The sequence below is a fragment of the Podarcis melisellensis genome, assembly GCF_964234715.1.
Source record: "Podarcis melisellensis genome assembly, chromosome: 3".
Lineage (NCBI taxonomy): Eukaryota > Metazoa > Chordata > Lepidosauria > Squamata > Lacertidae > Podarcis > Podarcis melisellensis.
The window spans coordinates 78946359-78963555 of record NC_138530.1 but is presented as its reverse complement, the minus strand read 5'-3'; the positions used below and the strand labels follow the sequence as shown (position 1 = coordinate 78963555).

Sequence of the window (17197 nt, the reverse complement as noted above, 5' to 3'; positions counted from 1 at the left end):
CGGCTCCATGCCAGCCCTTTCAGAAGATGCTAGGAACTTCCTGCGTGCAAAGCAGGTGCTCTACCACTGAGCTACAGCTATTGGTCCCAGACAACAGTCTTGCCTCCTGAAAACAGCTCAAAGCAACAGGCTTCTGGCATGACTTCTTGCCCAAAGGAGAAGTCTCTCTCTCCTTGCCTCCCCTGTGTGTATGTGTGTTGGCTGATGTATAGCTAGAAGCATCCAGCAGCTTTGTGTGGATCTCGCCCCTTTTTGAGTCTCTTGTGCCATGTTTACTACAACGTCCTAAGCCCAGGTTATTATACTTAGTTATTAGTAGTGCATAGTTTATGATGCACCAGCATCTTCTAACTTCAAGTATATAGTGTGAATAATTGTCTTGTGACTTGAGGCTCTAAAACACTTCATGTTGAACTTCGTGGCAAAGAGTTTTCCTCAATGTCAAGTCTGAAATAGCTGACAATGGAAAAGAACCAAGATCTTGAAGCTCTGCTGTGTTATTCTGCTAGTTACACTGGCATGGGTGTGATCTGAAAACTTTATCAGTACTGACTTCTGCTGAGGGTAGGGGTGGTTACAAAGGAGAGAAGGCATAGGAAAGGACGTTGGCCTGTTCCATTTTTAGTAGCATACCTGCCTTGCTTGTGTGATTCTCCATGTGTTTCTCTTCTCTGTCTTTGAGGCCGACTATGAACAAAAACAAAAATGATAGGTTGCGTATGTTCACAATCTTCTAGAAAGTTACGTTGATATCTTCCTAGGGCAAATCACATATTTCATCCTTGACACACTATATTGACACTCGAGATTAACTTTTCCTTTTTTCCATTTTATGAATATAAATTTTATTATCATAAGCACTAAATACAAAAACCCATTATTAAATTAATTTGTCTATACAGAAATGTTATATAAATATTGGATATTGTACAAAGTCATTCAACATTTTTCAATATAAGACAACCCAAGGTTTTATTTTAATTTATAAAATATTCATAGTTCTAAAAAGAGATTATTTTAGCCAGCCATATTTAATGTGCAACTAGACCTCAAATATATTTAAATCTATGTCTGCTTTGATAAACTATATGCATTTGTTGCCTCCTGCATCCTTACATTCCAATACGGTATGATATAAACAAGCCTCACATTTCAATGAATCATCTTGCTGTCAGCCTTCCCTAATCCTTATTATATTTGTAAGTTTGTGCATTTGAACCATATCTCAGAACTTGGTTAGCCAATTTTCTTTTTCTGGAGGGTCTTATTCTTGCCCCACTCCACATGCTTGACATCTAGGGATAACCCACACCTTACATTTAATGCACATCCAACAGCACATAACTTCACCCAAAGAAACATAGAAACTGCAATTTGTTAAGGATTCTGTGAATTGTACTCCTGTGAGATGGGAACCACAGTTCCCAGGACTTTTGGGGGGAAAGTCATGTGCTTTAAAGTCAGGGTGACATAAGATGGTGAAGGATAATTTATTCATCTTCCTGTAACGCGACTTCCTTGTTGTATCCAAACAATATTACTGCATTAGAGGATCTTGATGCAGTTCGTATTCCACAGTTTTGCTTATTTCCATTAATATTTGGTGCCAATATGATCTGCTCTATGAAGATGACCAGAGAATATGGAAAATTTTATAGATTGACACCTCCAGCATAAGCTACTAACATTGGGGTATGTTCTATTTAATCTTTTTTGAGGGGGAATCTCACTCCCAAAAAAGTTTTTAACTTGCAGTGTGAAACTTAGATGATTGGCCTGCAGAAGAGGGGAAAGTAAAGTATCAGAGGCAGGAGGTTGTAAAATTACACACAACCTCTGGGTAATGCTCATGGAACAAAGGATAAACATCTGCTGTATAGAGTCAAGTTCTCATAGCCTTTACTCAGTGTTTGAATCCTGCAGGGATGGGAGACAGGTGAAGCTATCGTTTTCCAATTCCCTCCACCCCAGTCACTGTTTTAGAAGGCTACAGGAGCATTTTTTTTCTTGCTAAAATGGATGGGTTTTAACAAGGGTCTTAAATAGAGGGTCTTGTTAAGAGCTCCCAGCCTTTCTCCCCATAATTTGAGCTCTGCGGAACATGAGACAATAACATTGTGAGTGAACTGATATTAACACTTTAGTAGCAACAACAACAGCAGTGCTCAAAATAATTCTTCAGACATTTTAAGCCACATTTTAAAACAATTTGATTATATTCCAGGTAGACTAGAACACCAAATGGCTCAGGTTTTTCTCAGGTTAATCTCCATGGTTCAGGTGCAGACTAACAATGTCATAAGACCCTGCCCAATAGGAGGCGTTCTCTGTTTCCACACAAGCCAAATGCATTTCAGAATGTGTCACAAAATGCAAGACAGCTTTTAACTGTTCCACTGAAAGGCACTTTCAAAACACCAAAAGAACAATGTACCAACAATATGAAGATGACGGTGTGGGTGCACTGAACAAAAAAATGTGTCTGCAGAAGACAGTGAATGCACTTTATGGCCATGTGTGCATACACACTCAGTGTTGTTGAAAGTGGCGCAACATCCTGTCCAGTACATTACCCTGACAATACTGTACTGAACCAACCTATTTGTGACACAGTGGCTGAAGTAGGCTCTGTCGAGCCAGGTGCTGCCATCAAAATCTAGTGAACTCAAGGGACTCCCTGGAGTCAAAGATGCACAGTGCATTCTGGGGAAATATATGACCTAGAGAGACACTTCAGGTCATTTGATGTACTCTGACAGTTGCCGACTTCTTTCAGGTTGGGCCCCTTCTAAAAGAGAATCTTCTCAATTAGCACACTTGTGGGGGGCAAAGCAAGCAAAGTAAGCTTTTAAACATGTAAAATCCAGGCTTAATGAATGAAAAATGATGCATCATGTTAGCAGACTCATTTGCTAATCTCTCCTCTTGTCTCTGCCAGTTCAGGTGCACTTTGCATTGTCTTATGTAAGCACACATACACACTAAAAAAACACACTAACAAAGGAAATTCATTATCAAAATAGCTTTTGGTAATAACAGAAAGCAACTAAAAGCAGGCGAAGGCTAGTCTATATTCTTTTCTTAGGGAATTTGATGAGCTAATGCGTGAAATTTGGCTAGCAAAATAGACTCAGAAAACAGACAAGTGTTGGGGCATGAACTTTTAATATACCCCCCCCTTAGAATTAACTGTGCAGAATGTTATAATAATCACAAAAGAAGATTTTTAAAATGTTAAAGTCACTTTGTTATGCAAAACTAACGAAGCATTATTATCCCTCATCAAGAAACACATACTGAAACATGCTTACAACATGCTATTTCTGCAACTTATGAGAATTGTTTTATTATTTCTGCTTTAAGTTCTGTGACATGCTTTTATATCATCTCATTTTTGTAAACCACCCTATGTCTATTTTTGGTGGAGGGCAATATAGAAATCTCTTAATAATAAAAAATTCACAGATACACACATAGTTAGTCTGCACACATCTCTCTATGCTGTAGAGCCTATAGCCTATAGTGGTGGCCAAACTTGGCCCTTCAGCTGTTTTTGGACTACAACTCCCATCGTCCCTAGCTAATAGGACCAGTGGTCAAGGATGATGGGAATTGTAGTCCCAAAACAGCTGGAGGGCCAGGTTTGGCCACCACTGGCCTATAGGATTGTAAGGCTCTGAAAGCCAAGCATCATTCAATGCCAATCCCTTTACTGAACCAGGCTCTTCATTGCCAAACATCTGTAACTGTTCAACCCATCTAATCCAGATTAATAATGTACCATAAAAAGAAAGCAAAAAGGTTCAAAGTGTAATGTGCCAACCGATACCTTGGAGGTGAAGGGAGGTCAGTAGAACAAATATAGATGACTCAAGCAAGTGAACTAAGCTGCAGGGGAACTGAAAACCTTCCAAATGCAGCAGTAAGATAAACCAAAACAAGCATTGCCTCTTGACTTCTGAGACCCTTGGACAGGATACCCACTTGGACAGCCCACTGGCAGCAAAAAAATGTCCTTTACAGCATGTAACAAGCTGTTTTTTAAATTTCCCACAATGCCCAGGAGCAAATGCTACATTGGTTGCTCTCAGGCATTGTGGGACATTTAAAACCATGACTCATAGTTGACTGCCATTGCCACAAGCAGGTCAGCTGTGGCTGGAAGAGGTGGGGGACCCATGTAATAATAATTTAATGTAGGAGGGGTTTCATAAAAAGCACTTTCCTAAGGGTTCTCAAACCTGGAACTGATCCTGGATTGTCCATATTGACACCATTATTGGGTGGGATTCAATCACAGATCGGCAAATTCAGGTTGCACTCTTGTGCAACAAACACAACCTGCCCCTCAGCAGATATTTTTTGCAATAAGGAAAGTGACAGGAAAATGTGCTGGAAAGTGTGGTAGAACATTTGCTTCATGCAAACAAATCAGAATGATTGCTTAATACACAGGCAACATATAACCTATCTGAAAAGTCATGGGAACAAATCAGGAGAAATGCTCAATCAACAGAACCCCTGGAACAAAACCCTGAGTGCAAATGTAGCAACTCAGAACAGACAAGCAAAGCTATGCACCTAGTGAGCTGTCATAGTATCTAAATACTCTGTTCTTACATTTGTAGAGGAATTAATAATTTTACTACCTGGTTGTTTACAATGTGAGGGGAAGGAACCAGTGCAGTCATGTTAAAATGGAATTCTAAACTGCTTCCTCCATTTAGCTCTCCCTGTTATTTTATGCACTAGAAAGAAACTGAATTCTTTGATCAGTCTACATTTCTTAGACGATAAAATGCAATCAGACAATTCCCAGGAACAAAACTGAAGGAGAAAACAAAAACACGAAGAAAATGCCTCAGTAGTTAGAAGTCTGTGTGCAAGATGTTTCACTTCAGATTGGAGATGGAGGCTCACATACTTAACACTTCTCCAGATAAACAAATTAAAACAAAATTGTCATTGCACACAGAAATCCTGCGCCTCGATGTCACATCTGCCCTATCCATTTAAAGCAGTATCATGCCATATTAAATACGGTAGTCCCTGCTTCCCCAAAGAATCCTGGGGTGTGTAGTTTGTTAAGGGTGTTGATAGGAGACCTTCACAGAGCTACAAGAGTTCCCTGGGAATAGGATTGGATTGTTAGTCCACCCAGGGAATTTGTTACAATGTGAAGAAGTTCCTAGTTTTCATTTGGGCTGCAGTGCAGAGAGAGGGGAGTTGTCCCACCTTGGAAGAATGGCAGACGCAAGTAATAGACTATATGGAGTTGGCAGAAATGACTGGCAGAATCCGAGACCTGGGAGAAGAATCAGTGGAAGAGGACTGGAAGAAGTTTAAAGACTATTTGCAGAAATACTGCAAAGTTTATGAATGTTAAAACAATGTTGGATTGAAAATAATTTGGCATTAGCGATACAGTTTAAAAAGGTATGCAAAAATGTAACAGAAAAGGGTGAAAGACTAAGGTTATATTACGTCGAAAGTAAATAATAGTTTAAAGGAGTTTACGTATAAGGAGGAAAGATTGGAGACATAACAGAATGAATCTAACAATTAGAAATGAGCTTTGAAAGAGGGCAAGGATTTGCTGTATCCAATTGGGCAAAGAGGAACACAAAAAAGGGAGGCGCGAGGAAGTCAAGAAAGAAAGTTAATTAAGTATGATTTTAAAAGCTGGAATTTTTATTTTTCAACTTGTTGGGTGGAATTTTTTTTTTTGTATTTTGTTGTTTTGATCTGTTTTATATCTTTGATTATGTTTTGTTTTTGTTTTTTGTTTTCACTTTTGTGGCTGTTATGTGTTTTTCCTTTTGTAAAAACCTAATAAATATATTTAAAAAGAGAGAGAGAGAGAGGGGAGTTGTAACCAGTTCCTACGAAGTTATGATCCTGTTTAAAATTCCTTCCCCTGCCCCAGCCCCAGTGTGCAGGAGGTTGGGCAGGCAATTAGCTTTAGAAAATGTGTCAAAGAGGGGCTTAGCAGCAGCTTAACACCTGCCAATGGTGCCTGTAGAACCTGTGACCAAGCTGAATGCAATTCTGCAGTCAGATTTTGGCCTGCCAGGTGCCTTAAAAACTACCTTTCACGGGCTTCCCCTCCCCTCCCCTGCACATCCCAGTATCCCTGCTATTATAATAGCTCTGCACCCGCCATGTCTGAGTGGTGTTGGAGGGTTAGTGCTCCCATCTCTTATCCGAGTCTATTCCCACTCCTCACTCATCCTGACTAGCAAATTAAATTTTTGTCTGTTTTCCACTCAGCCACTAATATAAATTATTCCCAGAAAGGGAAATCTGGATCAGAGTCTGGGTGTGGGGTCACATCTACACCACACATTGAAAGCACATTTAAAATATAATGCTTCTCCCAATTATCTTGAGAACTGTAGTTTACCCCTAACAAGGCTACAGTTCCCAGCACCTGTAACAAACTACAGTTCCCAGGATCCTTTGAGAGGAAGCCATGTATGGCATGGATATGACCAAAGAGTTAGGAGGTTTGCTGTGAGCTCTAGCCCTGATCCAAATACCCACAAAGTTTGTTTGATTTGTCCAAAGAAACAGGTGGTCAGGAGTTCCAGCCATGAAACTCCCATGTCCTATCTAGTATAGCTTTCATACTCGTTCTTCAGGAGGCACAATAGTGTGCTCTGCAGAAAGCAGTAGCATAAAAACCCTCCCTGAGTTTCTTAGACATAGTAAGCCTTGCTCTGTTATGCCTGAAAGGGGAATGCAAACACAAGTATGGGGCATGGCAGGGGGGTGCACATACTAGCCCTGTCCCCAACATGCTACCCCCATGCATGTTGTGTGTAAAGGTATGAAGGGTAGTTTTCATGCGTGTTCACATGAACATGCTTTGAAGTCTCTGTGTGGTTAGGACCCCTGTTCAATATGGGAAGCACAGGGGTGGGGGAGCAGACAGGAACATTGGGGGCAGGGGCTACTTGTGTTTATATGCACAGTTCAGGCATAGAGTATGACATAATGTTGTGAGCTAGCTTTTTAGTTATTATGGGGTTTGCATCTTGTATTTTGCTCATCTGACAAGAGGGTAGATTGTGACTTATTTAAACAAAGACTGACCATGTGAACTCATCAAGGATTAGTGGAGCCTAGAGAAAGGATGTACTGTACTGAAAGAAGCATTTCTTAACTGTTCTTGATTTCTCCTCACATAACAGTAAAATCAGGTTGCACAATTAAGAAATTGGACTCTCTCTTTTTGTAAGGAAAGTGACAGGAGGGTGCACTGGAGACTGTAGGATAACAATTCATTGATGTGACATCATATAATAGCGTCTTTGCAAATTAATCAGAATGAATGCTGAATGAATTCATTCCAGAATGCAAACTTTGTGCAAAGTAATCAAGATGAATGCTTAATGAACAAGTTGCCTGGAAGCAGCCAAAGAAAGTAAATAGAAGTAAATAGGATACTAGTTTAGCACCTCAAGTCTAGGGATCAACTTAAGTTGTAGTGATGCAGTACTTGTGCCCAATGGCTGCGAGTCCAGGTCTATCTGGTAAGATGTGCGGGAGCATTAGACCTGGTGTCTGGGAGAAGTAAGGCCAGATCTATCCATTAATCTTGAGCTATTGCAGACGACATGGAAAAGGCTGACATGCCAGAAGCAAAAGGCAAACCAGATTGGTACAATGTACCGTATTTGCATGTACAGCTATCCCACCAAGGACTGAGGGGTCAGTTGCTGTGCCCAGCCTTTGGTTTGTTCTCTAGAGCCATTATGAAGCAACAGTCTGCCCCCATGCACTTGGCAGAACACCACTATGTTGAGCTGTTGCTCAATACATTACTTATGAAACAGGACCATTGCAATATTGAAACAAGTGGCATCATATTGCATGTTCCAACATGGGCAACCTGAGGGGACTTCTAGATGGGGCAAGGTTACTATTGTAAAAGGATAGTTCTGCTATTGCAAACTGCTAGTTGGTAACCTTTCTTTCTTTCTTTCTTTCTTTCTTTCTTTCTTTCTTTCTTTCTTTCTTTCTTTCTTTCTTTCTTTTTACAGTTTTGGGGTTTTCCTGGAATGGGCAAATCTGATAAGGGTGGGGGGGAGAGATATGGGATGCCATTTTGATGCTAGAAACGTCATGTAGATGCTGTAAAAAAAATGCATGTGCGAGGTGTGCCTACCCCACAATAAACACCCATCTGGAACATAGCTGTCAAGTGTCCCTTATTTGAAGGGACAGCCCTTATTCCAGCGCCATGTCCCACTGCTGTCCCTTATTGTTGGATGTCCCTTAAATGTCCCTTAAATGATGTCCCTTAAATTTCAAAGGAAGCAGCTCCTCTCTCTCCCTCCCTGCTGGCCAGGGAGGAGGGAGGCTCCAGCTGTGTTGCTTGGCTGTGTTGTTCACCCAATAAGAAGTCTAAGAACGACTGGGGGGTGGACCTTGCATGCCTTGTGTGTGGCTAGTTAATGCAAGCTGAGGGGGGGTTTGAATGCTGGATGCCACTTTGTTGCATGTGCTGCTGCAAACTTTGCAGTGCAAAGCCAGGCCGGGGAGCCATCTTAAGCTGAGGCTGCATAGGCCTTGTGGTGCATGTGATTCAGATTCTATTCAGTTGAACCTCTGGTTACAAAGTTGGTTGGACAGTGTTCTCGAAGCTACCCAGCATGAGTTTGACCAGACTGCAGGAGGACAGGAAGACTGGAGTGCCTGGAACAGGTGAGGCTGCAGGTCCCTTATTTTGGCTGCTGGTCCCTTATTTTCAAATCTGTAAGTTGACAGCTATGATCTGGAAGCACCCTCAATCGTAGGTATTTCAACCAATCAGAGAAAAACTTAGGTTTTTGTTCATGGTCCAGTTGCAGGAAAAGTAAAGGGGATCAGGTGTTTTTTTTTTGTTGGGGTTTTTTTTACAAGTGAATAGACAGCTTTACTGCTAGGCTTTGTTCATACATGTGGGGGGAAAACACTTCCACATTAGGTGATCCTCCCCCAAACCCAACCCACCAAAAACTGTTGGATTTCCTCTCCCCAAATTTCATCTGTGTTCTGCCCAATGCTGGGCATGGGCATAGCCAAGTAAATAAAATAAAGTAAATAAAAATACTTAAATAACTGACCAGTCGCATTGCGGACAGCTTAGTTGTGCCCTCCTCCCAACATAAGGCCTGTCCCCCTGTAACATAAACCCTGGCCTCAGGGCGCATTCGACCTTGAGAATTTTTGGTTTTAAGCACTGGAAAGGTGCTTAGGACTGAAAAGGTCTAAAGAGGTGATGAGAAGGAAAAGAAATGTCCACAACTCCAGGATTCTGTGTTACAAGTGATAGTTACTTAATAAAGTGGAAGTTACAAGCACTTTAAGAAACAATCGTTCTTAAATCCTGGTGCAATCATCACTTCCCTGTCAGGGAGAACATATTTTTTCAGTCTTCCAAAAGTGTAACTATGGTACAAATAGAACGTGAAGGTATTATTTTACTTTAATTAAATCACTACCCTAAAAGAATTTATTGAATAATTTCCCCACTGTTAATCAGAAATAATATTAGGGTTGCTGTTGAGGCCTTTTCTGAATTAGAAAGGATAGCTGCACATGAAAAGGGAACTGAAATTCTGAGGTGTGCTTCAATTTTGCACAAGGAACTGCACAATCTCTTGCAAGTTCTTTACAGTGACTCCAGTACTGCTGCCAAGCTTCTTTCTTCTGGATCCTATCCTGTGAGCCTAACTTTCAGTTTTGCACACCACAATGAAAGGGTCTTGCAAAAGGTGCTTGATGAGCGAATAACTTCAAATAGCTCAGTCAAGCAATGCAAGATGTACAGCAGAGGAAGGCAAAAAGTAAGCCAAATCATATAATCTTATCAATTTTATTTTTTCATAATCTCTGGAAGCAACACAATATTGACAACTATTTTTCTGAATGACATAAAACTTTCCTCCCCCGCCCATCCCAGTTCTGATAAAAGTTGATAAAAAAAAATCCAATGAGAGGGAGAGGGAGAGAGAGAGAGAGAGAGAGAGAGAGAGAGAGAGAGAGAGAGAGAGAGAATGTTGGCGGGAGGAAAGACAGATGGACAGGTCCTCTCAGTAGAGATGGAGAGATGCATTAGGGTGAATTCAAGAAGCGGGAAGATGGTGACAGTGGAATGATGCTTAGGTTGTGCAAGTGGTAGAAAGAAGAAATTATCATCAGCATCTTTGATTTCTCAGGGCAGTTTACATAGATGATAGTTAAAAACACAAAACAACAGGTACATTTAGAAAAAGACTGAAACCCTAACAAGAGGACACTCATGGTAAAGACCCACTTGTCCAGCTGTGAAAGCCTGTTGGAACAAAAATGTCTTCACTTGTTTACAGAAAGTGCAGGAAGTGGGAGGTGGTAGCTTGTTGTATCTCAGCAGGAATGTCACCAAGTAGAAAATGTGGTACATAGGCTAGAGCAAGGATGGGAAAGCTGTGCCCTTCAGTTGTTATTGGGCTGCAGCTTCCATCATTCCTAACCATTTGCCATTCTGAGTGGGGCTGGTGGGAGTTCAAGTCCAACAATAATGTGTTGAAGGCTGCAGGTTTCCATTTCTGGGCTGAAGGAACAAGTAGTTTACCAAGTGCCATCACAGAGAAAAAATCACAAGGGGAAGAAGGAGTTAATAATAAACTCAACCTACAAAAAGTAAAAGGAAATGGGTATCACTTCTCCAGTCTTTCGTAGTGTATTTTTCTATTATCTTCTTGGCACCTGTTGAAGACCTTCCTTTCCCAACAATACTTTTAAGTGAAGATCATTTAAAATAAAAAATAAAAATCCCAGTCTGTATCTGTGTTAGACTTGAAATTCTTTTTTACTGTTTTTTACATATTTTTACTGTTGAATTGCTTTGGGGTAATTCTATGAGAACCAACTCATAAGGGAAATAATAACTATCAGCAGTTGAGCAAAGAGCTAAGGACAGGGAAGATTAGTAGGTGTGACTGCTGTTAGAAATGATGCAGTAGGAAAATGCAGAGCAGTAAAAAGGAAGATGATAAAACAAAAGAGGTAAAAATAGATTAAATCTGGGTCACAGTGGGATTCTAGTGGCAGCACAGGAACTAAGTGGGGCTGCTCTGTGGCAGTGGGAGTCCCCCCTCCCCCACACACTTCACCTTCCTCCCCTTTGGCAGGCTTTCCAGCCTGTGCATGTAAAAGAATTCATTTCAGAACCCCTCTAGCCCTTCTTTAAGGCAAATCCCCATCCTTATCCCTATCCTAGCTTGAGCCAAGATTGTATGCAGGAAGTTGCAATGGTGGAAAATTTTCATGATCACTGCAAAGCAGCCTCCGTTCCAGTTACACCTTAGTTGTCACCCATTAACTGTTCTGCCTCACCCAGTCATTTATATAAGATGTCCACTTGTGGGTGCAGTAAAAGAAGAAAACTCAGTCAAAAGGAGACTCTGCTCCTGTTTGGAAATTCAGGAAGCTCTATTAGAAAAATAACTGGGTTGCCTCCGGACCATCAGTACTTTTTGCAATTCAAATTGCAAAAAGGAGGAATTCAACTGTATACCACAAGGTTAGATTTGAGCAAATAAAATGGATCAGGGTGTTCTGGCACATCAAATCCACCTTTATTTAAAGGACTTTTTGCAGTTAAGCAAGTGACAAGGAAATGCAAAGTGTGGGATAGAAGACAGATCAACAGGGAGCCATATAACCATAGTGGCAAGCAAATCAGAACGAATGCTCATTGGCATATAGCCTCCCCACAAATCAGAACAAATGCTCGATAAAGACTGTACACGGTATAACTTCCATGTAAGCTTTGTGCAAACAGATCAGGCCATGCAAGCTCAATAAACATGTCATCTGGAGGAACTAAGGATCAGGGGGGAAATTGATTTCTCATTGGCTGTGATGGCTGGGGTTGGTGGGTATTGGAGCCCAACAAGAACTGGAAGGGTAGAGGTTCCCCCCTCCTGAGACAGACAGTGGTGTGTGGGATACAATTTACAGAGCAGAAGAGGTATTTGGGCAGAGGGTGCTGAACCACTTTGTGCCCCAACACAACCTGTCTTCTGATGTCACTTTTCCATCAGCCAGGCATGGATAATGATACTGAACCTACTTGAGAGACAACACTGCTATTTAAGTGAGGGGGGATTTTACTTAAGCCAAGGGTCATTAGCCTTTGTAGTAACATTGTTTAGTTATTTCACCAATCCTATACCTGGGAGTAAGTCCCATTGAACTTGGGGGAAGGGGGAATTGCTTCTGAGAAGGCAGTGCACACACAAGGAAAATAAGATATTTAAGGCCCTAGAAATATGTATTGCCTTATTTCTCAGTGCTGGGAACATACAAACTCCAACAAAATTGGGACAGGACAGATTAGATTCCCATAGGAGCATAGGCAGAAGGATCAACTTCAAGACTGAGCCCACAGTGGAGTCTGGAAGAAGCAGATCTAGCAGTAATCCTGAGCAAGTAGCAAGAGCAAGAGACTGACAAGCAAAGGCAGTGTAATTCAAAAGGTCAATAATAGTAATCAGGAAGTAATGGTGACCAGATATATATATATTTCAGGACCCTGGACAGGACCCTGAGATAAGACAACTCCAACATGTGCTGTGTAGGAACTGAGCTGTTCTATTGGCCCTGACTACCCTTCCCAGGACTCCTACAGTCCTCTGTCCTGGAGTCTGATACACTGCCGTCTCTCCATTCTTTTTAATTGAGCACACTACCTTTTGTGGTGAACGTTCTCAGTGGCATTTGAGGCCCTTAAAGGCAATGATTCTGGCTTCATGATGGGGTCCAGCTTGGAAGCTGCAGTGACTGGTGGTCCTAGCTCAGGGGTCTCCAGTCCAAGCATGTCTGATTCTGAAGGTCTCTGCTTACTGGACTTGGTCTAGCACCTGTGGGTTATGCTACTGCCTCTTCTGACCCTCCTGATTCATCCCCCCACAAAATCAGTGTCCACGTTGGTGTTGGCCATCTAGATGATGATGGCAGGCACCTCTGCGCACTCAGGAACCTTGCCTTTGCATGTTTCCTTACTGCATGGTGAGCTTCCTACTCATTTACACTTGTAGGCATACACTTGTTTCAGATGCTGAAACAAATAGCCATAAGTCAGAGACAGCCTGTTGCTGAGGTGCTTCCCTACCCCTACTTAAAGGCCAACCTTATCCCACTGATGGCTTTATATTGGTTTTAGTTGTTATCTTTATGCTGGATTTTCCATGTTTTTTGTTTGTTTGTTTGTTTGTTTGTTGTTTTTGTTTTTTTACTGGAATGGGCTGAAACATCTGGAGGGTACCAGGTTGGCAAAAGCTGTAAATAATAGTTGAATAGTTTTGGCATCTTCTCATGGGAACACTAGCTAGAATGGGACAATTTAAGTACATCAAATTAGAATTAACTGAAGAAAAGCATCCTTATGGTGGGGCCATCCATGGAACTCATGGTTTTTCTAGAAACCAGAGACAAAGTTGAAAACAGCTGCAAAATAAAAATCTTTCAGGGCAAAATTGTGTTGGGTGGTGATGTTTTTTAAAATGTCACTATCAGGAAAGAAAAAGGCAAGGCCACAGTCATGATACATTGTTGTCAGTATAATTTGTTTCAAACTCAATATTGAAAGGAAACCAAAAGCAAAATTAGGAAGTATTGTACAGGCAGCTCCCATTTCACTGTACGTTCAGTGTATCTACAATTGTGCATGTGCGCACAGTGTTTGGCACTAGAAAAGGGGAAGGGCGGGACATGCTTACGCGCAATAACACTTGGAGGGCCACAGGTTTCCCATCCCTGCCCTAAGAAAAGAAAAGTAGCTTTATTATATTAGGAATTGGAAAGTAGGTACCCTGTCTCCACCCATTACCTGATCCAGTGTGAACAATCCCTTTTCCAGGGTCTGCGAGAACTTTCCAAAAGCAATGTCCTGATTTCAGTACATCAGGTATCAGTATCAGCACCACATTGGGTCCTGCCCCCCCCCCACCGCCCACTCCAACAGAACATTCCCATTTCATGAAGGAATGCTTTTTATCAGTAAAAACAGCCTCCCTGTTGGAATCCAAATCCTGATCTACTCTTAGTCTTCATGCATCATATTACGATGTACATATTTGGTTGATGATTTACAAATCTAAGCTTCCTAATTTTCTTTTGATGGGCCAGGCATATTTAGCAAGTCCCATACATGAGGTGTGGGTGTGGGTGTGAAACAAGTCTGCTAGAATTTTTTAACCAGTACTTTATTCTGTGGAATATATAAGATTCTCATCTCTCTGTTTTTCTTATTTGTTTTCTTGCTCTGGACTGTTACTAGACAACCTATCTGTAATTTTTGATGTGCTCTTAGGTCCAGTTTACCCAGTCTCCTGCAGAGCAAGGGAGAAAGTACAAGCTGTCCCCTCCTGTGTCTAGTTTCTCTGCCCAGACTATATCAGGTGCATGTCATTCCAATATGCAACCAGTTAATAGAATCTTTCAGAACTTCTGGAATAAACACAGGGCACCTGATGAGTCTTTTATGTCTTGCCAATTGGCTGTTGGGCCAACAATTACTGCTTTCTTTCACAGACTTCTGGCTTTCCATTTCTTTTCTGTGCTTCCACATGCTATGGAAAACAATTTGAAATGGAAATTAGCGTGATTGAGATTGATGTCAGCTGCGGCATACACAAAAGTATGATTGTTGGAAAGCATGAACCGGATCAGGCAATTTAAGCATCAATATATCTTCCAACATTTCAGAGGAGAACATAAGGACAGCGATTTATGTCCTTGAAGGCCTGTCCTAGGCCAGGTGGTGGTGGTGTATGTGTTTGAAAAGCAAATATTAAGCAAATAATCACTAAATTATAACACACACCCTTTTCACATCATAGATCACTGCCTGACAGTGCACTATTATACCTGCCTACCCAGAAGTAAGTCCTGTTGAATTCAATGAGGCTACTTCCAGGTAAGCAGCATTAGAACTGCACCCTAAGTGTCTTTGCCACACACGTTTCTGAAGGTTTTGCTCCACTCGCTTACATTAATCTATTTGGCAGTAAATATTAGCAAAGGTCACTTTTCTTTAGTATCTGTGGCAATTTATCAATTTAATCATTCAGCTGTGAATGGTATCTCTTTACCTATTTAGATACCAGCCCTGAAAGCATTTCATAGGCTTGGATCCGAATATAATTTATGGGAGTTAATAGAAGAATAGTTATTCCCCTGTGTAGGCCCCTGAAAAACCTCTTCGGAGTGTCAGGGGTCCTTCCACTGCGAGATGATGGCTATGGCTTGCCCCCAAAGCCAGAGGTGTTACTGCTTCTGAATACCAGTTGCTAGAAGCTGCAGGAGGTGAGACTGCTCTCCTGCTCAGACCTTGCTTGCCAGTTTCCCACAGGCGTCTGGTTGGCCATTGTGACAACAGGATGCTGGACTAGATGGGCCATTGGCCTGAAACAGCAGGCTCTTCTTGGTGATCACATGTTCAAGAGGTTGCTACAGGAGGGGGCTATTGACCCTGACATCAGGCAGAGTTCTTCATATAGGTCAATTCCCTCTACCCCAAAACCCCCAAGCCCACCCCACACTGTTCAGGTTGTGCCCTCCTGGCCTTCTGGAGAGGCTTTCCATGGGGTGTAGAGGGGACTTTCCTTTCACAAACTTCCTTAAATTAACTTATCTTAGGATATAAATTATTAACATAAATATTGATACTTTAGTAATATTTTTGAAACTGAACCGCTTGGCCTTCCTAAATCAGTGGAGTTATATTGCTTTAAAAATGTTAGATTCTCCCCACCAAAAACACGCTCAATTCTATTAATTACAATCATTTTCACAGCTTATGCTGAAATAATATGCAAAACTGGTTTTTAAAATTAAGATACTTATGGCTATCTCACTTAGCATATGTCTTAGATAACAGTTTTTGTAATGAAAACTACAATGTCACAGTCTTTGATCTAATCTGCACAAGCACTTACCCTGCTCGCCCACAGTAAAATGTTGAACTGGGCAACTGGCAGTTAATATTAGAAATACTGAACAGATAAAAATATATGGACCATCAGTATCCCTTCTGATCTCCAACAATTGTATGTTTTCTGTTTATTATATCAGCCCAAGAAAAATAACACATCTTCATTGTAGAAATAAGCAGATCAGGAATCTAGAGGGAATTTTATAACTTCTCCTATTTTTCCACAACAGTTTGCCGTCTGATTTGACTTATTTCTGCTTCAAAACACTAATACAATATAAGTAAATATTAATAATTATAATGGGCATAAGCATAGAAAGTTGAATGCATGACACTCAAAGAAGATTATCATGGCAGTTTTAAACAACATACCTCTTTATGTGTTGGGTATGTATTCAAAATTTGAAACTGAAAAACATTAGAATCTGTCTATAAATATCTTGTAAAATATCTATATCTATATCTAGTCACAGTCCTTCAGTAACATCAATACATTGATTAAAATATTGTTTAATAAATGCCTGTTAAACTCCTCCTGCTTCTCTTCCCTAAAGCTAGAAAGCCATAGTAAATTGAATTTTCATTTGTTCATCTGGTATGTTGAGTTGTAAAAATGCACAACACTAAATGAAAAGGGAGCAACACAAAGCATTAGAAGCAAAGAACAGAAGATCTCTTGTACAAATGTGAGGCAGCTAGTTTGACCCATTACGGCCGTTTTGTTCATCTGAAATACTGCATCATCTCTCGCCCTGCAGATTGACAATTCAACTCACCTGCCTTTCTTGTACACTTCATGAATTTCTTTCCCTTGCCAGTGAGCTCTGCATTCTGTGGACAAAACCCATGCCCAAAACAGCAAGAAAATGCTAAACTGCATTTTATGAACAGTCAACATGATATCCTCTGGTCTTATGTCCGGAAATAGTCCACAAAAGAAGAATAAAACCAAAATGAAGATCCTTTTTCTCTTTTTAAGACATTATCAGTCTGTTCATTATTGAAAGGATGTTTACTCATACGAAAAATCATCCCACAGTATTTAATCTGGACAGTGGGGAAAGCAATTTCCACTAAACCTATAAATCCCTCTACGTCAGATGGCAGGGATTTTCAAACAGTGTAGAATTCATGGATCTGCACAGAACAATTATTCTTTTTCGCTTGAAACAGGCTATTGTACAAATTGGTTTAAAGTGAAGCATTTCAGGTATTTTAGAAAATGATATT

The 17197-nt window shown here is 40.8% G+C and overlaps 1 protein-coding gene across 1 annotated transcript in view; it reads right to left on the bottom strand.

Moving 5' to 3' along the window:
* GABRR1 (gamma-aminobutyric acid type A receptor subunit rho1) overlaps nucleotides 1-16961 on the bottom strand; it is a 31171-nt gene extending 14210 nt beyond the window's left edge. Inside the window, exons 1-2 of the mRNA XM_081905572.1 lie at nucleotides 16744-16961; nucleotides 634-687 (exon numbers count right to left, since the gene is read on the bottom strand). Coding sequence (XP_081761698.1) covers nucleotides 634-687; nucleotides 16744-16865 — 176 coding nt within the window. The 5' untranslated portion in view covers nucleotides 16866-16961. The remainder of the gene's footprint in view (nucleotides 1-633; nucleotides 688-16743) is intronic.
* Nucleotides 16962-17197: the final 236 nt, after the last annotated feature.